We start from the raw sequence: 22,401 nt of genomic DNA, 5'->3' as shown, positions 1-22,401 counted from the left end.
GTTGTCATCTCGGTATCCAACAATACTACCCATGCATCATGATGTCATCCCCATGTCTTGGCTTGGTCGGACACATCCATTGGAAACTGATCCATGTATCGATCATCTCAAATATCCATCTATCTGGGTTCTTATCAGGCATTGGACTCTCCCGTGTCCATGCTAGACTATTTACGACATCCGTTACAAATTGCATGTGCATTATCCAACCTCCAACACACAGGCTAGGGCGCAATATCGGTACACCCATGTCGTCCAGTACTGTCTTTGAAAAACTTATTTCAAAGGAAGTCGCTTGAGACACTCGTCTAGGAACGCTCACCTTCATTGTGACACACACATGTGTCACATAGTAGCTCGCTTAGGTCACATGGCCCAAAGGGTGTAGAGCTAACACCATGCCTCCCCTATAGTACATTTTGAGTCATTTCCAATCCTTATCGAGTAGTCGTCATTTTTGGCAAACGAATATACGACCTCGTGCATAGTCCATTGGGTATTCAATTGACACCAAATTTGTTGAGCCTTTCATCTTTCATATAGATAGACTTAATTCCCGAGCCGCATGTCGAAACTCATATTGAAACTTCGACTTCAGAGGTTAAGGCCCGAGACCTTACTCGACCCTCTTTAAACTTGTTTTTGACACTAATGTCACCTCATTCTCTCGAATTTTGCGTATGTCTCAACTTAGCTGTAATGCATACTCTTGGTGTATTGGATGATGCACCATCCTCTTCCATCGCATCATGACACTTATCAATCTTGGCCTTCACGTGGCCCATCTGGGCCGCTTGAAGCCCCTAGTCAATTTTGAGTGACATAGGGCACTGAGATCATTATGTAAGAGAAATTTGGCGGGCACTTTTTGGGATTTTTTTTATTGGAGACCGCATGCTTTCTGATCGTAAGCCGATTATAGACAGACCGGACCAGGGATATGCGAACAACGACGGTGATGCGATTGAAGGGGCAAAGGTTTTGAGTGTGGATTAAAGTTCAATCAGAATGGAGGTTCCGCTGTTAGGAGGTAGAAAGAGACGATCCGAGCACTGCATCTGCCTAGCTCAGCGACTGATACTACTCGTCTTATTACAGGTGTTGTTCGTCGCATTCTACTAAGTTATCACTTACGGGACTTGGGTTTTTGTGCATGCTGACTCATACATTTTTCTTGTCACTGATTGAATACTATGTGTCTCTGCGATCTGCTTGGATTTTCTACTCAGTATATATCATCCATGTTCTACGTTGTAGTGTAAGTGCAGGAACTCATTATCCGAATTATGAACTGTAGATTGTTGGAGTACTTGTGAAGATATTGGCAGCAGTAGCTTTGGTATTTGTGTTACTTTTAAATGGGTTGGAAGGCTGCTGAAAAGCTTATTAGGTACTGGAAGATTCTTTTGGGTGATAATGTAAGGGAAACTTTATGCAGATAAGTATCTTATTTCTCCTGTTGATGGTCGTGATTGTTTGTATTTGCCATAGGTGATGATCGGTAGATCGGTAGATCGGTAGAGGCAAGGTGTGAGATCTCACATTGGTTGGGGAGGAGAATGAAAACATCCTTTATAAGAGTGTGGAACCCTCTCTCTAGCAGATGCGTTTTAAAAATATTGAGGAGAAGCCCAAAAAGGGAAGCGTAACGATATCTACTAGCAGTGGGCTTGGGCTGTTACAAATGGTGTTAGAGCTAGACACTGGGCGATGTGCCAACGAGGAGGCTGAGCCCCAAAGGACGTTACAAATGGTGTTAGAGCTAGATCCCACATCGGTTGGGGAGGAGAACGAAACATCCTTTATAAGGGTGTGGAAGTCTGTCCCTACCAACGCTTTTTAAAAACCTTTAAAAACCTTGAGAGAAGCCCAAAAGGGAAAGCCCAAAGAGGACAATATCTGCTATGCTAACGGTGGGCTTGAGCCGTTACAAATAGTATCAGAGCTAGACACCGGGCAATGTTCCAATGAGGAGGCTGAGCTCCGAAGGGGGTAGATTGTGAGATCCCACATCGGTTGGAGAGGAGAACGAAACATCATTTATAATGGTGTAAAAATTTATCCCGTGAAGGGAAAGCTCGAAAGAAAAAGCCTAAAGAGGACAATATCTGCTAGCGGTGATCTTGGACCGTTATATGAGAAACTAAACCTGGTTGGTAAGAACATGGTAGCCAAATTGGACAATTAAAAGTTTAGAGTTGAGCTGTCTCATGTTTAATTGCTGTGCTTAGGCCCCTTCTGGCATGCGTTTGATAATGTAGGTAGTTGAGTTGTGCAATGGCTGGTCTGTTGGCTTTGATTTACTATCAAGTTTTTTTCCTCTCCTCGTACCCTCTCTGTGTATGACGGCTTGACACCATATGAATATCTGTAAAGTCGATCTTTTAGAGTTTCATCTTCAAAGTTCAGAAAGGGACTGAATAATGAGTTCAAGTAATGACATTACAAAGCTGACTTTATACTTCTCTCCATGTATAAAATGTCTAAGCTGTTGATCCAGCAACAGGGTTTGGATGCTATCTTCGATCGTTATTGAGTTTGATGTTGTTAGGATCGCACAACATCCCACATACTTGATCTAGATGAACACAAAAAACAGGAGAGAAAAAATGCAAGGAGAACATACTTGATCTAGATGAACACAAGAACGAAGAGAGAAAATGCAAGGAGAACTCTGGCTAAAGGTTTTGTATTGATGACTTCTTTATGTAGAGAATATAGAAAATAGACAAAGTACATTTACAAAGGTCTGCCTAAGGGAATATATATACGGTTCAGCTTACTATATAGCTTTACCCAATATAACCATCTTGTATATATAACTATCTATCATATATAGTTCGGATATAGCTTTTTACTATACATAGCTATTTATTATTTATTACAATTTACTCATTTACCATATATATATAGCTTTAGTATGCATAACCGTTGACCAAACTATAAATAAGCAGCCGGCTTCATAACCTAACAGATGTTTTGCCTCGACCTAGCATTATTCTTTTGCAGGAAGCCTTGTAAGGTTGGTGTTAGATAGTTTTACTATGTATAACCGTTGACTAAGCTATAAATAAGCAGCATGCTCCATAACCTAACAGATGTTTTGCCTCGAACTAGAGCATTGACGGACATTGTTCTTTTGCAGGAAACTTGGTATGGTGACGTACAGCTGGTTCTTATTTGAGAGTCTACGGTGCTAAAAAGAATCGATCGTGAAGTAGGGAATGATCATGAGTTACCATTGTGGAGATTCACGATTTTTAACATGTTATCAAGGAATCCTCAAATGTCGAATAAAGAAGTTGTGAGCCTCGAAAGTGTAGAACAAAGAGTGTACTTTGTTCGAGGACTCCAGATAAGGAGTCGAGCCTCGATTAAGGGGAGGTTATTCAAGGACTCTGTAGGCTTGAGATCCGTGATTCTTAACATGGTATTAAAGTCGTCATGTCAAAATGGAAAATACCTCAACTCAAAATTATTGGTATTTCGATCACATGCTCTACCAGCTGAGCTAAGACGGCTTGGTGAAGGAACATCAATATGACCATCAGTGTTGCAGAGAATGACAGGATAAATGGGAAAAATATTTATGTTACATGATGCTAGCTTTACACTCCATGTTCTACTTATCTTGCTTTGCTTTCTTCACCCACTTTTATCTGAACCAGAGAAGGGAAAGATCATTCAACGAGCAGCCATTGATTTATCCAATGGTATTTACTGTCATTGTGATAACTTGGGTGCCAAATTGCTGATTTGACACTTCACTGCAAATGATTAACCACAGAGGCCGATTCGTACTCTGTATGTTATTTTCCAAGCTGACTTGCTTTTCTTTTTGTAGCAACACAGACAAAACTTAAAGGTACATACATACATGGAGTGCTGAACCAAATCAAGTGCTTTCTGTCCTGTAACTGTTGGGAAAAGGATGGATTCGTTGGGTTCCATTGCTCGTGGAGTAATTGGGCACACCCCTTCCTTTCATTATCATCACCAAAACGAAGATGGAGAGATTTCCACAGATTCTGAGAACTGGTAATGATCTTTCCACACAGTTTTGGTTGTGTTCTATCATATATGGCTTTTGCATATTGTTGACTCAGTGAAATTTTGAATCTTTCAACTCTTTTCCTACTGATATTGACAATCACATGCGGTCTTGAACAAGTAAAGCCGGGTTCTAGCTAAAGTTTTTGTTAGGTCCCATGTCGGTTGGAGAGGAGAATGAAGCATTCCTTATAAAGGTGTGGAAACCTCTTCTTAACGGACTCGTTCCAGCTAAAATTTTTTTTAGGTCCCACATCGGTTGAAGAGGTGAACGAAGCATTCCTTATAGGGGTGTGGAAACCTCTCCCTAGCAGACGCATTCTAGCTAAAATTTTTGTTAGGTTCCACATCGGTTGGAGAGAGTAACGAAGCATTTCTTATAGGAGTGTGCAAACCTCCCCCTAGCAGACGCGTTCCAGCTAAAGTTTTTGTTAGGTCCTACATCGGTTGAAAAGGTGAACGAAGCATTCCTTATAGGGGTGTGGAAACCTCTCCCTAGCAAACGCATTCTAGCTAAAGTTTTTGTTAGGTCCCACATCGGTTGGAGAGGGTAACGAAGCATTCCTTATAAGAGTGTGCAAACCTCCCCCTAGCAGACACGTTCCAGCTAAAATTTTTGTTAGGTCCTACATCGGTTGGAGAGGGGAACAAAGCATTCATTATAAGGGAATGGAAACCTCTCCCTAGCAGACGCATTCTAGCTAAAGTTTTTGTTAGGTCCCACATCGGTTGGAGATGGGAACGAAGCATTCCTTATAAAGGTGTGGAAACCTCCCCCTAGCAGACGCGTTCCAGCTAAAGTTTTTGTTAGGTCCCACATTGGTTGGAGAGGGGAACGAAACATTCCTTATAAGGGTGTGCAAACCTCCCCCTAGCAAACGTGTTCCAACTAAAGTTTTTGTTAGATCCTACATCGGTTGGAGAGGGGAACGAAGCATTCATTATAAGGGAACGGAAACCTCTCCCTAGCAGATGCGTTCCAGCTAAAATTTTTGTTAGGTCCCACATCGGTTGGAGGGGGAACGAAGCATTCCTTATAAGGATGTGGAAACCTCTCTTTAGTAGACGCGTTTTAAAACCGCGAGACTGACGGCGATACGTTACGAACCAAACCAGACAATATCTGCTAGCGGTGAGCTTGTACAGTTATAGTTTTGAATTCGAGCCAGCCAAACCCAACATTATCTGTCAAAAAAACCAGAGATCTGCATGAAAATGAATTCTTGATTTCCAAAGTTGCACGGATCCAAATGCCTTCTGTTTTGACTTTTGAATATGAATTCTACAGCTAAGACGACAGAAAGCTAACAATGTTGTTCATAATTTGGACAGTGTTTCTTGAATAGACATTATTTCAACAACTGATTAATGATGTCTTTATGTTTCCACAAAGACAGCTCAAAATGAAAAACCCTTTTTCTATTTGTGGCAAATTTTCCAGTAACTTAGGGAAGGGATCAGCAAAAGGTAATGGCTGTCTCTGTGGATTTTGATTATTCATTAAATCAGCATATGAACAGTGGGATTCTGTTCCATTTTTGCACCAACCCTTAACACTGTTTGTGATCATATATGGACATGCATGTTCATGCTTACTCACGTGAGATCACGTGTCCAAAGGTACCACCTCATCGAAACCTTTTTAGTCTCATTTTCATCAGTAGTATGGAAATTTGAGCCTCCGACCTTAAGAGAACGAGTATATACTAATTAGTGTGGAGCTGTAGTTATTTTGTGTAACAGCCTAAGCCCACTGTTAATAGATATTGTCTTCTTCGAGCCTTCTCTTCTGGGCTTTCCTTCAATTCTAAAACACATTTACTAGGGAAAAGTTTCCACACCCTTATAATGAATGCGCACCTTCACAGGCACACCACCCGGTGTCTGACTTTGATACCATTTGTGACAGCCCAATGTCACCGCTAATAGATATTGTCTGTTTTGGCCTGTTACATATCGTCGTCAGCTTCAAGATTTTAAAACGCATCTGCTAGGGTGAAATTTCCACATCCTTATAAGGAATGCGTGCCCTCGCTCGCACTGCCTGGTGTCTGGCTCTGATACCATTTGTAACAGCCCAAGCCCACCACTAATAGATATTATCTGCTTTGACCCGTTACGTATCGTCGTTAGCTTCAAGGTTTTAAAATGTGTCTCCTAGGGAGAGGTTTCCACACTCTTATAAGGAATGATACCATTTGTGACAACCTAATGCCACCGCTAATACATAATGTCTGTTTTGACCTGTTACGTGTCGTCGTCAGCTTCAAGATTTTAAAACGCATCTGCTAGGGAGAAATTTCCACACCCTTATAAGGAATGCGTGCCCTCGCTCGCACTGCCCGGTGTCTGGCTGTGATACCATTTATAACAGCTCAAGCCCACCAATAACAGATATTATCTACTTTGGCCCGTTATATATCGTCGTTAGCTTCAAGGTTTTAAAATGTCTCCTAGGGAGAGGTTTCCACACCTTTATAAGGAATGATACCATTTGTGACAACCTAATGCCACCGCTAATACATAATGTCTGTTTTGACCTGTTACGTGTCGTCGTCAGCTTCAAGATTTTAAAACGCATCTGCTAGGGAGAAATTTTCACACCCTTATAAGGAATGCGTGCCCTCGCTCGCACTGCCCGGTGTCTGGCTCTGATATCATTTGTAACAGCCCAAGCCCACCACTAACAAATATTATCTGCTTTGGCCCCTTACGTATCGTCGTTAGCTTCAAGGTTTTAAAATGTGTCTCCTAGGGAGAGGTTTCCACACCCTTATAAGGAATGATTCGTTCTCTTCTCCAACCAATGTAAGATCTCACACTTTGGCTTAAGTTTCAATCTCCGCTTTATTTGGTCACCATGATGCGAGTCTCGTTTTTCTTACTATGTATTATCAATTTCTATCTTTAAATCTAAATTATTCGATGGAAATAATTGAACCCCTTCCTGATTGAATGAACAAGGATCCATATCAACATCTAAAATCAGCTGCAAAACTGATAGTTTTTAATTGGTTCTTGACCAAATTGCCTGAAGAAAGAGCAGGACACAAAAGCATTATTGCATCAGATAATATTTAAATGGTATGAATATTTGTTTAAGTTGTACAATATTCAAACCAAAGCATTATTGCTTAAGTGTTGGTATAGGAAGTGGCCTAAGCTGTATATAAAATTGACTTGACAAGTAGATGCATGTGAGATAGAATCATTTAACTATAGGGTCGGTTGCTGGTTTATAAATAATGTCTAATACTTTTTTCAATCAACAAATGATTTAGTTTTGTGCCAATAATGCCAGTTGAGAGCCAAGATAGCCATTGGTGTGGCCATATGGCCCAGCTAGCGGCTTCATGCCATGAATAAGATATTCTCGTTTGAAAGCTTTATCTTTTCATTCCTTTCCATATTCTGCCATCGTTTTCATATCAGGAAGCATATTGGTGTAGGATTGAATTATTCTGAAAACAAACCCAAACCCGTGAGACCCCATATCGGTTAGAGAGGTGAATGAAACATTTCTTATAAAGATGTGGAAACCTCTTTCTAATAGATTCGTTTTAAAATTGTGAGGCTGACAACGATACGTAACGGGCCAAAGTGGACAATATTTGTTAGGGGTGGGTTTGAACTGTTACAAATGGTATTAGAGTCAGACACGGGGTGCTGTGCCAGCGAGGTTGTCTGTAGCTGAAAGGAACAAAGTCTAGCAAGGTTGTCTGTCTGTAGTAAGCCTAGCAGCTAGTAGAAAAGCAGGGAAAATATTTATGTTGTTAGGATCGTACAACAACGCACACACTCGATTTAGATGAACACAAAGAACAAGAGAGGGAAAATGTAAAGAGGAATATTGACTAAAGATTTATATGGATGACTTCAATGTGTACAATAAGAGAATACATTTTCTAGAAGATGCAACTATGTGAAGATGAAAAATTCAAAGATGGAATTGAGAAATTTGATGGATTCGATTTCAGTTTCTAGATCGAGGTTGTGTTGGATACTATGACCACAGAGCAGTGGAAGCCGGATACTATGACACGGAGTAGTGGAAGCTCAAGGATCAACAAGCGCTAGGGTTGATCTGTTTGACCCTATCCAGAAACGTGACGTTCGACATCATTGAGAAGAAGACAATGTATATTTGATGTGAAGATTATTCAATCTACAAATGTCTGAAGGTGGATCTGTTGCGAATCATATATATGAATTTAAAGCATTGATTTTGTGTTCATCTAGATCGAGTGTGTGCGTTGTTGTGCAATCCTACCATATATGCGGAGAAGATGTTGACTTCTTCGTTGAACTCAATGTGTCGGGATGGAGATTCGAACTTTTGACCTGTTGAGTGATAATATATATAGAAGCTAGTAGAGTTACAAATATGGGAGAATGTTTGGTTATTCATTTGGACAAAGTCTCATGATTATTATTGTAAAGCTGAAAAGGTAGCAATTTCCTGAGTGCATGCAAATGACATATCTCATACGTTATAACTGCAGCATTCATTTTACAGCTATGCTTTTTGGACAGCTTATGAAAGTCACACTTAAAGTAAAAGTGTATATATTCTTGAAACGTAAAGTTTGTAAAAAACGTTTTTTATAAGGAGGTGGAAAACTCTCCCTAGTAGACGTGTTTTAAAAACCGTGAGACTGATGACGATACATAACGGATCAAAGTGGACAATATCTACTAGCGGTGTGGGCTGTTACAAATTGTATTAGAGCTAGACACTGGATTGTGTGTTAGTGAGAACGTTGGGCCCTCCAGGGGGTGGATTGTGAGATCCCACATCAGTTAGACAGGAGAATGAAACATTCCTTATAAGGGTGTGGAAACCTCTCCCTAGCAGACGTGTTTAAAAAATCGTGAAACTCACGGCGACACGTAATGAGTCAAAATAGACAATATTTGCTAGTGGTGGGTTTGGGCTATTACAAATGGTATCAAAACTAGACATCAGGCGGTGTGCCACAAAGGACGTTGAGCTCCCAAAGGGAGTGGTGTGAGATCCCACGTCGGTTGGATAGAAGAATGAAACATTCCTTATAAGAGGTATGAAAACCTTTCCCTAGCAGACGCGTTAAAAAAATCGTGAGACTGATGGCGATATGTTATGGGTCAAAATAGACAATATTTGCTAGCAGTGAGTTTGGGCTATTACAAACAGTATCAAAACCAGACACCAGGTGGTGTACCACAAAGGACGTTGGGCTCCCAAAGGGGGTGAATTGTGAGATCTCACGTCAGTTGGATAGAAGAATGAAACATTCTTTATAAGGGTATGAAAACCCTCTCCCTAGTAGACGCGTTTAAAGAACCATGAGACTGACAGCAATACATAACGGGTCAAAGCAGACAATATTTGTTAGCGGTGGTTTTGGGCTGTTACAAATGGTATCATAGCCAAACACCGGATAGTGTGCCAGCGAGGACATTGGGCTCCCAAAGGGAGTGAATTATGAGATCGTACATCAGTTGGAGAGGAGAACGAAACATTCCTTATAAGGGTGTAGAAACTTCTCCCTAGCAGACGCGTTTTAAAAACCGCGAGGCTGACGGCAATACATAACGGAGGAAAAAGAAAACGGAGCGAAAAAGAGGTACTTTGAAGAGACTGATATACAATGGTACAATAAGATTAGACAGAGGAAGAAGAAAGGCAATAGGGTCAGACAGAGTAAAGGGTAAGGCCACCCACACTCATGGCTTTTGGGCCACTACCAACCATCCAACCCTTTAAGATTGAGCTCTCTGTGCTTTCAAAATGGTAACTTTCTTAGGCTGTTTTGGTGAAACTTAGAATGGGGTCACACCCAGTTTGTTTACCAAGTAGCAGTAGCCGTAGCAGTTGTGGTTTCACTGTTCAACCAATCCATTCACCAATTAGGACCTGCCATTGCCTTGTAAAGGAGCCTGAAACTCCATAATTTGGGTTGAAAAAGTGAAAAGTGGAGACAAAATATGAATGGATTCATAGCTTTATTTTATTCCCCACTTGTAGTTGCAGTTTGATGTCATCTGTACAATGGAATATTAAGCGACAAATGAATACAGCAAAAAAGTATCCTAATCCTACTTATTTCCTTTCATTTCAAAGCCAGCAACAGATGTGTAGCAGTGAGTATTATAGCCACGAAGCCACCGACTCGAGCATATGATATAATCATCTAACACCAGCTACTCATTTACGACACTCGGCCAGTCGATTTCTAGCAGCCAAAAAAGTTGACAAAGCCTCAAGATATTTAAGATATTAACACTCAAAGAGCAACTGTATATCAGTATGTCAATATACCTTGCTACTGATAGCATGTTTGGGTCAGCTGAAGTTCTGAAGTAGTGTCGATAAAAAGCTCGTGTCGAGAAGATCAATTTGAGTTTCATCTGAAATATGGATGAACAAAACGCAATAAGGAAAAGGGCTTTCTCTTTCGGACTTTCCCACAAAGTTTTTAAAACGTGTCTATTAGGGAGAGGTTTCCACACCCTTATGGTGTTTCGTTCTCCTCCCCAACCATTGTGGGATCTCACAGAAAGGAACCGACATGGATTTTTAAAGGAAGTTGAGCCACACCAACCTTCTCCTTTGGATTTTAGCATTAGAAGCCTTCATAATTATGGAGACAAATGAGCTTTTTGGAAGTGCCCACCTGCAGAATAGAACCTTTAATGAGAAACATGGCTAGAAAGTGTACATACTCCAAAAACAACACATTCTATTCTTAAAGTCAATGGCATCAAGCTCGTACTTTAGTTGTCGAACATGTGAGGCGTCCTATTTAACTCAAAAAACGAACCAGGTGGCCACCATGATCTGCAGCAATATGAAGATTCGTGCGTCGGGAAGATTCGCCGAAGAAACTATGTCCCGAATAGCCATTCGTGTTTTGGCAGTAGCTCTTCAGCTTCAATCTTTGTATTGGAATAACTCAGACCCTTCTTAATCCAGTTAGGAGATAGGGACTCGACCTCAGCCAAAAACACACTACAAACTAGCCTATGGTCTGAGAATCTCGACTCGCCACGAACATAAGACAATTGATTCAGACCCCTACCGTACCACAATATTCGATCACACCTTCATGTAACAAGCCACAATCATAAATGGAGTAATTGGGGAAAAGGCTAATGTATATTCGATCACGCCTTTAAGGATAGAGAAGTTACCAAGCAGGAGTTCTCCGCTTTTCTTTCGGGTACCGGGCATCTCCCGAGTATCTATCCGAGTTGTAAGAATACTTGTAAGTCGGAGGGAAACAGATTTTCCCTTCTTCCCATCCTTCAAAAACGTGCCCACGTCTTCGTTCTATCCTCAGCTGATAACACGAACCATCATGCTCTCAGTTTCATTAGCTCTTGGATAAAAGTACACTAAACTTCGAGAGAGTTAACACGAACTTGCCTGGTCGTTCTCCAACAGAGCTCTCCAGTTATGCATCTCGACGAGAGCCTTAGCGGATCGATAAGACAAGGCAATCCTATAATTCAAATCGCCCAGCCAGATAATCCGACTGAACCAAGAAGTTCATTGATTCAACAGAGTACAGAGAAACAGGAACCAAATTTGATAGTACATGAAGGATAAACTTACTCATGCTCTAGAACCGTTTGAGGGTAGTGCTCATCTTCCATGCCATTAACTCTAGGGAACCTAGTTTTCCTCAGTATCTCCATAACGTCAGCGTTCCTCCGTAGCTCGTCGCCCTCCTTCTGTCCCGACGATAAGTGACTACAAATGAAGCAGAAGCTTGTTTGGTGCAGTGACATGCTAATTGAGATAGCTCCCTACAACACCAGAAGTGAATCATGGCCTACTTTTAACAAGTTCCTAAATCTTAGTAAAGTAGAGAAGATTACCTTATTTCCAAGATAACCCATCAATCCTCTGCCTACACAAGAGACTCTCAAGTTACGGACATCATCCCTCAGATCTCTCTTCACCCAAACAGTAAGAAATATACCAACCATTTGTTTACTAGCAACTAAACAATACCTCGAGCGCTCAGGTTGCCTATCTCCATCGTCGACGGAGAAGGAACCACAGTGGGAAATGGGTGAATTGTGGGAGACAAATGGTGAGTCCCCTTGTCCATTGTCTTCATCAGATGAACCCCACCTGCAAGTGGGGTCATAGTCACTTGGTCTATGCCCAAACATAACCTGATCGAAGTCACTGAACCGTCGATCAAATTGAGCTTTTTGTGAAGAAATGTTATTATCCATTCTCATACTACGGCTAGTGGACTGAAACGATTGTCGATGGAAGAACGACAACGCCTTGTGCTTTGTCGATCCATCAAAATCTGCTGCATCCATATTAGTGCCAGGAAGAGTATTTAGAGTCTTTCTAATAAGAGCAAGCCATTTCTTAGCTGGGCCATTGTCTTCTGTTCCCAACACATTGCCAGCATTCAGAGGAACAATTTCCTGAAAACTGGATGCCAAAAACAAAGACAAACTCTTCTATCATTTACACAAACATCAAGTCTTTTAAAAAGATTTGAATTCTGAGCTGTAGAACACACCCAAGAACGTATATATCTGCAGGAGTTGAGCTAGGAAGCCAATCATCAAGACTTAAATGATTTGGAGGAGATTTTCCAGCAACATTCCAAGTGGCTACAAATATTCTGTCATTCAAACAGAACGGATGAGGATTGTTTGGAGGGAGTCCCACATTGGCTAATTTGGGAACGATCGGAGGTTTATAAGGAATATCATTCCATACCATTGCGGAGGGACGTGATTCCTAACAAAGAGAACATACCTGTAATTGTTAACGTCGTAGGTCTGTGGAGTGTCAAATTCAAGACGATGCTGGAGGATTCCTTCAAAATTCCTCATGCTTGATCCTTCTGGAAATGTGTACAGAAAAAAGCATATGAAATGAATTAAAAAGTAGACTTTATTTGAAATAATGATGAGTGAGCTCTTGATCCTATACCTGTTTGGCTTTTCTTGATAGCGCATGCCTCCTCTAGATGACTGTTCTTCCAGTTTTCATGCCCGCCTGAAAAAAGAACACCATAAAGCTGTTAAAAACCCTCATTTTCGATGGATCTTGAGCAGACCCAGTAATGTTAGTGGCAAATTATCGTAAGAAAAGAAGGATTCCCCACCAAAAACACTGTCATCTGCCTCGAAATCTTCTGATTTGTTCTTGATATTCAGCCATTTCTTGAATAATGTCTTGGTTCTTGAAAGCTTCAGTTGAAGAACAAAGAGAACAAGAAAAATTCAATGATTTTGGACAAAACCCAGAAAAATAGAGACAAACAGAACTCAAAAACGTAGTGGCATAGTTCTAAACCTTGCTTTTCTTGGAATTTCCATCTCTCATTGCTGGGAAATCCCAATGATTCTTAGACGCGCAGGAGTAAAATGAATCGAACAACGAGAATTAGAACAAAACCCAAATGCGGTATTCAACTCATATAGCTTGTTTATCATGAGAATCTGAATCCCCTGTTTTTCCAAAGAGAAAAACAGAGAAAATGAGAGAAACCCAGTTGAATGTGGTGTGTTTCACATAGTAATTAAAGGGTAAAGAACAGAATGAGGTTAGGAAAAAGGAAAATGAAGGGGTTTCTCTTTGTTTCTCTGTTTCTCTCCCTCTTGTGAGTTTGTGTGCAAATTCTGCGTGTTTCGAGAAAGCGATATGAACCCAAAATCCGAGACGGACCCAAGTTGAAGGGCGTTTGTTCTAATTGGTCACCCACTCAAAACCAACAGTGCACAGACCCCTCCTCCTCTCCCAGCCCACTCTCTCTGTCTAGAATGGTCAGTAAAGTTAGGTTTCAAGTTTGATGTAGGCTAGAATAGAACAGAGTACGGAGTGCTATCCCTTCATCTCTCTGATCTTCTGGGAGGAGAAAACACAGTGAAACAAGGAGAAAAATGGGGCTTCTGGCTTGTCCTTCCCGGTGTAAACCGAAATCAGTTGTGGAGTAGAACAAAACACATTTTATAAGAATATTGAACCTCTCACTAACGGACACTGAGTATGGACCTTTTATATGTACTACCGGTGGGCTTTGACGGTTACAAATGGTATGAGAGTGAGACACTAGGTGATAAAGCGGATTTGGTGGAGATCCCACAAATGAATGAGTGGCCCTAGAAGGGGTGGATTGTGAGATTACACATCGGTTGGGAAGTAAAACGAAACACCCTTTATAAGGGTAAGAAAAGCCCTAAGAAGACAATATCGAGATTAAGGAAGAGGGTGTGAAGAGAAACTGCCATTAATTACTCCGAGGAACTTCCATAAATGAATTTGTCCCATATTCAACTTTGACAGCGATGAGAAAGTGTGGATCTTCCCCTGCCCCTCTGACCAATTCTCTATTGTTTCGTCAAACTATAAATTATTGCCTCTTGATTTTTCTTCCCTTAAAAAGCATATATGTCCATTCAAACTAATAGCCAATTACACACACATACAAAGCCCCGGTTGATATGTTATGGGCGTATAATTACTCGGTTCATGGCCTAATTTCACTGGTCTTGCACATCTCAAGGAGAGAAAGGACGTTGTTTGAGAGCTGCAAGATCGAGTCGAGGAGCTTGATTGACTACCCGAAAAGGAAATTCAACTCCATATAAACCTATAGGCTGAGTGGAGGCGATAGATTACTTCTCGGCTAATACAGTTGAATTGTCTTACAGTCTTGACATCAGTGTTAGATGGTTGAAGGAGAAATAGTACAAGTATAAGAGTCCACTCTGTACTTTAAAAAATGCAACTTAACATGTGCTTGGTTAGATACAAGTTTGTTATCGATACTAACTTAAACATCACAATGTTTCAAGATCTCTCTTTTGTAGGACAACCCAGATCAAGATCTCTATCAAATGTCAATTTGGACAGCTATTTCCGGCTAGATTTTTGCATTAATAGATACCATTTTATTAATCCGAGAGACATCTTCTTGGAATGTTTTGAGCATGGATATCCTTTTGAAGCTTTGGTTTGAAAGAACCAAGAGTATTGTGTCAAATGGGAAGCAATCCACCACCACCAAATTAGGGTTTATGTTTTTGTTTGAGGTTCAATTCCTTCCAACTTACATTGGGTTAACAAAGATGAGATTTTGAGAAGCACCCACATTGGGAAAACACACCCTTTACATAATTTTTAACTTAGATTTAGGATCTTGTTAGGGAATTTAGGGTACCCCACACCCCAAGGGATTGCCTAGGGTGGTCACTAAAGCCACATTCCAAAGCTTATCTCATCTATTTCTTCAAAAGTGACCTTTTTTTTCCTTCTTTATCTTCCTACACAATACACACATACATTCCTTCATGTGGAGACGTTTGTTAGCTATCGGATGGAACCCTTATATATGTAACATTCAAACTCATCGCTAATAAATATTGTCCGTTTTGGCTAATTATATATCTTCGTTAGCCTCACAGTTTTAAAACACGTCTACTAGGGAGAGGTTTTCACACTCTTATAAGAAATGCTTCATTCCCCTCTCCAATCAATGTGGGATGGAAGACCCAGCATCCTTGTTGGCACACCACCTAGTATCTGGCTCTAATAGTAACAGCCCAAACCCACCTCTAACAAATATTGTCTACTTTGACTCATTACGTGTTGATGTCAGCCTTATGATTTTAAAATGCATCTACTAGGGAGAGGTAGGGAGAGGTAGGGAGAGGTTTCCACATCCTTATAAGAAATGTTTTGTTCCTCTCTCCAACCAATATGGAATGCTTCGTTACAAATGGTATTAGAGCCAGACACTAGGTGGTGTGCCAATGATGACTCTAGGCCCCCAAAGGGGTGGATTGTGAGATCTCACATCGGTTAGAGAGGGAAACAAAACATCCTTTATATGGGTGTGAAAACTTCTTCCTAATAGACGTGTTTTAAAACCGTAAGGCTAACGGTGATGCATAACGAACCAAAACAAACAATATTAGTTAGCGGTGAACTTAGACTCTTACATGAATTTGCCAATCCCGATCAAGAACTTAAATTCGAATGGAGCCCAAATGGTTTAATGCTTCTATACAAATTGAGTCTGCATATACTTTTTGATTCAATAAATGATATTATGAGTTTATGGTTCCCCCAATCTTCTTTTACCTGAATGATACCTTATCACCTACCTTCAGCCACGTGGGGATGTCACATTGGATAATATTCATATACATATATATGTATACATTCAGCATCTGATTAAAGAAACAACTGTAAAAGGATATACAAAATAGAAGTACCAAAACGCCAACCCATCCTTTGAAAACAACAGACAATTAAAGATCAGTACTTTCACAAACATTATTTTCGTCCATCCGATCGCACTAAAGCCTCATGTACTTGATGGCCCCGATATCCCTTTATGTCTTGAACTGCTCTTAACAGTGAAGACTATCCTCACAAACCCAACACGAGTCGTTTTAGCATGTTTTGTTCTTGTAAGCACACTCTTCTTTGAATGTAGTTTCAGTTCTTACGTGCACCCGTCCTTTGTTAACGTGTTTGAGAATATTCCTTTGAATGAAGAAAGATCTTTTCTTTGATACGAATGGTTTACAAAGTCAATTCTTAACTTGTAATGTGCTTATTTAATGGCAAATGTAATCTCTATGATTTTCGATGGATTATAAAATTCATCTCCAGTTCTAATCTCCACTCATCAAACAGCACAATAGATCTGATAGAATCAAACACTTTTACATGAAAACTACTAAATTAATGTACCAGCCATCCTTAGACCTTATAAAACAAAATGGAATTTGATGAGTTGTGCAAGTAAAATATTTTATTTCGTCTCCTTTAATTATCCAATCAATCATTTGGGTTGATGTACAACTTGAAAGCGACCCGACCCATCTCATTTAACAAAATCTAATAAGAAAAATTGAACTATGTTCGAATTGATAATATATTTGTTCGACTGGAGTAGGCCCATCAAATCATTCGGTATTTGTCCACCGTCTTCTTTGGTTTTGATCGTAGCCACCAAGGTCTGAGACAGCTCGACCGATGTGTTTTATAGCCACCTGAGCTACCTGAAAGGCCACTAAATTCAAAGCAAGAACATTGCAACTGGTTTCTTTCATTATTTTAATCGACTGTCTATTCTCTAGAGCCACTAAATTTCATGCAACAATTTGGCAATACTCATGAGGTTCAATGCATATAAACCAGTTCCAGATTTGGTTGTGTTTCAAGTCTAATTTGCTTCAACAAACATACCAATCATATATCTAATAACTTCATTTGATACCAACATAAATTTCAATCAATCTCAATCAATCACGTATCCAAGTTCAGATGATAATAGCATAAGTCTTAGTCAATTATCCAATCATTGTTGACATACAAAAAAAACGGATATCCTATTCGGTATAGAAGATGTTGTATCCAATCATTTATATCCTCGTTGAGAGATCCTACATTAGTTGGGAGAGGAGAACAAAACACCCTTATAAAGGAGGTAGAAACCTCTCCTTAACATACGCGTGGAAAAGCCCAAAGCGGACAATATCTGCTAGCGGTGAGCTTGGGCCGTTACACTCACGAAAAATTCAACTCATGTCAAACTTGAATCAATCAAACCAAAATAGTTTGAGTAAAAGTGATCGAGCTATCAGGGTGGTTGAATTTGTTTGACATCCCTATTCTGAAAGCACATAGGAATCAGTTCAAAAAGAGGAAAAGGAAACAGTGAGTAGCCATAGCAGTCACATATATGGAAGCTTCCACTATTTTTGTGCTTTATGGCCCAAACATATCAAACAGAAATCTTTCACAATATCAATAAGAAAATGCTCTTTTTTCAGAGAATTAGTTGAATGCAAGCCAATCATATTCATAGGTAGCAACAGAGAGCAGTGAGAATGATTGAAAGCCATAGTGAAATCTCAGTGACACAGTTTTGAATTGACAGAGCTCAAAAGTGGAGAGTTTTTTTGGGTATGCAGTAACAGAGGATTCAACTTACCTTTCATCTGTGTTCATAAGCCATTCTTTCCCCCACAAACATTGACTCGTTTGTTTCTGACTTTTCATTGTTCATCCTGCGCATACCCTGCTTGAAACAAGAAAATCCCCACTACCCATATCTTTCTTTCAAAAGGATCCTTCACTGAAAAAGAATCAACTCCATAAGAAAAAAGCTAAAAGAAAGCAAGCCTAAAAGTTTTGGAGGCCCATACATCTAGAAATCATGCTATATAAACTAACATCTTCATTGCTACTTGATGTAGCGAATGGATCAAATTTGTCGCAGCTGTGGTATGGGCTGATATGTTTATGCTGTTTATTAATACTCACACCATCCATTTGATCATATCCAATGCAGAAAAGAATGGTCAATTGGTTATTTCTCATTAATTTCCTCGTTGAACTTCAGCAGCTTTCATCAAACTAAACAGTAAACACAGGCAGTAGCTACTAGTTTTCATATTTTATTATATAATCATTCCAAAGACCAATCTCTTGTACAGTAAACTCAACTTTAAGAGAAAACAAAAGCAACAAAGAGCGGAATCTTCACTGCATTCAGAAAAAAGAAAAGCACAAGACTAGAAGAGATAGCATTTTAAAACCATTGGAATCTACAGCTACTTAGGTGCAGGGGAGAGGTCATAACACTTAAGAGCCAACCTCATACAATCCAACCAATGCAGAATTTCAGCATTTGGGTCGTTCTCAACCACAACATCTGACACCGTGATCTGCACCACTCCCCTATAGCTGCTAACCTTCCCTCGAACCCTAGCAACAATCCCAACCCTAATTTGGGCTGCGAAATGGGTCGCCATATTTCCAATTATTCGAACATCTGGCTGGTGGCGTGAGGCAAAATAAGGCGACGTGAGATGGTTTAGCCACAGGATACAGCTAACACAGCCTGTGCCATCGTCGACGGAAAATCTAAGAAACCTGTTGGGTTTCAGGTCACGGAAGACCACAACGCCGACGACCTCAACACAAGAAACGGCATAGCCTCTGCGAGAGAAGGAAACGGCATCGGAGGAGGAGGAAGAAGAGCTTTGCGCGAGTGAATTAAGGTCGAAACCCAGGAGCTTGATGTGGGTGTGGTAGAGGGAGAAGGCTCGCTGCTGGTTCATTGGAATCCTACTACGTGGTTCTATGGTTCTGGCTGAGTTAAACCTCTGGCCCATTGGGCCTGTATTTGGGCTTATATTGGGCTTTTTCAGATACATGAGAGCCCAATTGAAGTTCAAGGACAGGCCCATTAAGACAAATCCAAAGGCTACGAATAGGTGACGACGGAAGGAAGGGTAAAGAAGCGACATCCGACAAAAGACTGTGGGGTCCACTTCATACTTTTATCTTATTCCTAAGTCCTAACAGCATAATGACAATATAAGTATATTATTTTTGTTTGTTTTCTTTTTGACTAAATTACATAAAATAAAATAAATAACACTTAAATTCGTTAAAATTATGAACGGTGTTAGACGAACACGACTCTCCACAATGGTATGATATTTTCCACTTTGAGCATAAGCTCTCATGATTTTGAGTTGGGCTTCCCCAAAAGGCCTCATACTAATAGAGAGTGTTTTCTTTGATTATAAACTCATAATCATTCTCTAAATTAACCGATGCGGGACACTTTCATCTAACAAACGAGACTTGAAGAAGGAAATTTCGACCTTAAATTTTTTTTAACGACCCATATCCAAGATTTGAATTAGGATTTGAAATTTGAATTCGATACTTGACGACCTTAACACTCTTCTACATCCCCCACGACATAGTCAAGCTACTTGGTTCTCGCTTCTGAGAATGAAGATTGTCTTCACAAACCAACACGAGTAATTTCATCATACTTTGTCTTCACTGATATGCTTCTTCTGATCGAGCCACCGAAAAAGAAAACAGTAGTAAATTTCAATTGTTTTAAGTTTTCGTTTGAATGTGGTCTTCGATCATTCATGTACTATTCATTTACTCGGGTTTCACCGTTTTAAATTTTGAATTTATTTTTAAGAAGAATAAATGAAAATAGCTATGTACTCCCAAACCCTAATAGTTAGGGAAGACAGATCACCCTTTCACGAAAAAAGGTTCTCCCAATGTATGGGAATAGTGGGTGGCATATGACGACAAAAAGAACAGTAATTTTGAAAAGGATTGTTGTGGTTAATAGTAACTTCAGAAGAGATAAAAAAGTGAAGTAATTAATGGTATGGGTAATATTTATGATGAAAATGATGGGGTGAGGTATTAATGTAAATACATTTATTATAATACCTTGACTAAGCTGAGAATGGTTGGTCCTAAGGTGCGCCACATGAGCCGCGCTCTATAAAGTGACCACGCTTCATATATATTATCCAATCAATTATAATATGGTCTAAAAGTTTATTACTTTTGTATACATTAAATTCACCCACGTGGTCCAACAATCTTGTGCCACACAAAATTCGATTTGCCACGTCATTGCGTTCCTTTTTGGTTTCCCTAGCAAATTATTTATTTTATTTTTTTTATAGTTGAATTGTCATTATATCATTAAAAAAAATTGAAGAAATATAAGAAAAATAAAGACTAACTATCCTTAATGTGAGTTATATAATAAATGGTGTCTGACTCTGATACCATTTGTAATGGCTCAAGTCTACTGCTTGTTAGACGAACACGACTCTCCACAATGGTATGATATTGTCCACTTTGAGCATAAGCTCTCGTGGCTTTGCTTTGGGCTTCCCCAAAAGGCTTCAAACCAATGGAGTTAGTATTCCTCACTTATAAACCCATGATCATTCCCTAAATTAGCCGATGTGGGACTTCCATCATCCAACAGTGCTAACAGATATTGTCCTCTTTGGCTTCGTCCCTGGGTTTTAAAACGTGTCTAGTAGGGAGAAGCTTCAATACCCTTATAAGAAATATTTCGTTCTCCTCTCCAACCAATATGAGATCTCATAGTAACATGGTCATAATGCAACGAACGAAGAAAAAAAAAAGTGATGTCCCACATTGGTTGGGGAGGAGAACAAAAGATAACTGTGGAAAAACCTTCTCTCACCGCCTTGAGGGTAAGCCTGAAAGGGAAAACCCAAAGAGGACAATATCAGCTAGCGGTAGATTTGGGATGTTACAAATGTTATCAGAGCCAGACACCGGACGATGTGCCAGCCTTCTCACTTTTCCCCGAAGGGGGTAGGCACGAGGTGTGTTAGTAAGGATGTTGGACCCCAAAGGGGGTGGATTTGGTGAGGGAGTCTTCTCGTTGTTTTCCGAAGGGGGTAGACACGAGGCTATGTGTCAGTAAGGACCCTGGACCCGAAAGGGGATGGATTTGGTGAGGGAGCCTTCTCGTTCTTCCCCAAAGGGAGTAGACACGAGGCGGTGTTGTCAACAAGGACCCTAAACCTCAAAGGGGTGGATTTGGTGAGGGTCCTACATTGATTGGAGAAAGGAACCAACCGACGTTGGCCCCTTTCATGAACCTCATACACATCTTTTTTATCGTTTAGTAGTGGTAATTAATCAATTTTGTAAAAATAAAAAAGAAAGGCCCCAACAATATAATGAATAATGAATATGGGTAAAGTTGTTACACTAAAAAAAACAAGCAAACCAAGCATGCCTATACATTTTATATCTTTCCCCCTAAAGCAAGGCATGATTTCAAAGCCCTCTCTATGCCTCTCATCATTTTTATTATATATATATATATATATATATATATATATATATATATATTATTTTTAAAAGATTTTATTTATAATACTATAAAGATAACATGTAGATTCAAAACTTTAGGTTATAAAATAATTTAAATTATTCCACACACTCATAGCATATGCCATTCAAATATGATTTATTTATTTATTTGTAGATTCAAAATAGATTTTGTGATATAAATACATGATATGACATGTGTACCCTCCACCATTATAAATAATTAAATCATTTTCTACTTAATTTTTATTTACTTATTTAAGTTCAACAAATAAATTAAAAACATAAATTTCAACCCCAATGTAACTATTTTTTACTTCGAATTTTAATATTTCCATGTTCAAGTAAAATATATATATATAAAAATACTAATATGGTAATTTTAATTTTCCTTCAATTACTCACGAGATAATTTTAATATAAGAATCTTTTTTTAAAATAATAATTATAATTATTTTATTTTGCGGCTAAAATCACGAGGAATAAAGTCAAACTCTTTATAATACTAGATCACCTTTAAATTCAAATAAATAAATTTTTTTTTAGTAATTCTCTTTTAAGTTGAAAACCATAAAAATTTAATGTTCAATTAAAAAAATATTTTTTATTATGATATAATTACATGTTAATATATTAATTTTAATTTATTGGATAATTAT

The 22,401-nt window shown here is 39.4% G+C and overlaps 1 protein-coding gene, 1 long non-coding RNA gene and 1 pseudogene across 4 annotated transcripts; 1 reads left to right on the top strand and 2 right to left on the bottom strand.

Annotated features, from left to right (window-relative positions):
* Window positions 1-936: 936 nt before the first annotated feature.
* Window positions 937-8,362, top strand: LOC111776383. The gene is made up of 3 exons (XR_002812246.1): window positions 937-1,098; window positions 3,146-4,038; window positions 8,028-8,362. It is a non-coding gene; the product is annotated as an uncharacterized LOC111776383 (long non-coding RNA).
* A 2,177-nt stretch (window positions 8,363-10,539) lies between these two features.
* LOC111811143 lies at window positions 10,540-13,919 on the bottom strand (annotated as a pseudogene).
* Window positions 13,920-16,817: 2,898 nt separating this feature from the next.
* Window positions 16,818-19,168, bottom strand: LOC111811146 (CST complex subunit STN1). Of its 3 annotated transcripts, none has more exons than XM_023697889.1 (2): window positions 18,021-19,168; window positions 16,818-17,085 (listed from the first exon to the last, which is right to left on the bottom strand). In XM_023697889.1, the coding sequence occupies exon 1, from the start codon at window positions 19,150-19,152 to the stop codon at window positions 18,643-18,645; it is 510 nt and encodes a 169-aa protein (XP_023553657.1). In that variant the 5' UTR covers window positions 19,153-19,168; the 3' UTR covers window positions 16,818-17,085; window positions 18,021-18,642. The 3 variants fall into 3 exon arrangements, with proteins under 3 accessions (XP_023553657.1, XP_023553655.1, XP_023553656.1); XM_023697887.1 differs by having other exon boundaries at window positions 16,818-17,699; window positions 18,021-19,152; XM_023697888.1 differs by having other exon boundaries at window positions 16,818-17,096; window positions 18,021-19,152.
* Between the last annotated feature and the right edge of the window lie 3,233 nt (window positions 19,169-22,401).

This window comes from Cucurbita pepo, chromosome LG15 (genome assembly GCF_002806865.2).
Source record: "Cucurbita pepo subsp. pepo cultivar mu-cu-16 chromosome LG15, ASM280686v2, whole genome shotgun sequence".
In the NCBI taxonomy this organism is placed as follows: domain Eukaryota; kingdom Viridiplantae; phylum Streptophyta; class Magnoliopsida; order Cucurbitales; family Cucurbitaceae; genus Cucurbita; species Cucurbita pepo.
The sequence above is the reverse complement of the archived record's forward strand: the minus strand, read 5'-3'. Positions and strand labels throughout refer to the sequence as shown.

Excerpts from the sequence above, each read along its gene's own strand:
- LOC111811146 (XM_023697889.1), bottom strand. The coding sequence starts at position 19,152 with ATGAACCAGCAGCGAGCCTTCTCCCTCTACCACACCCACATCAAGCTC.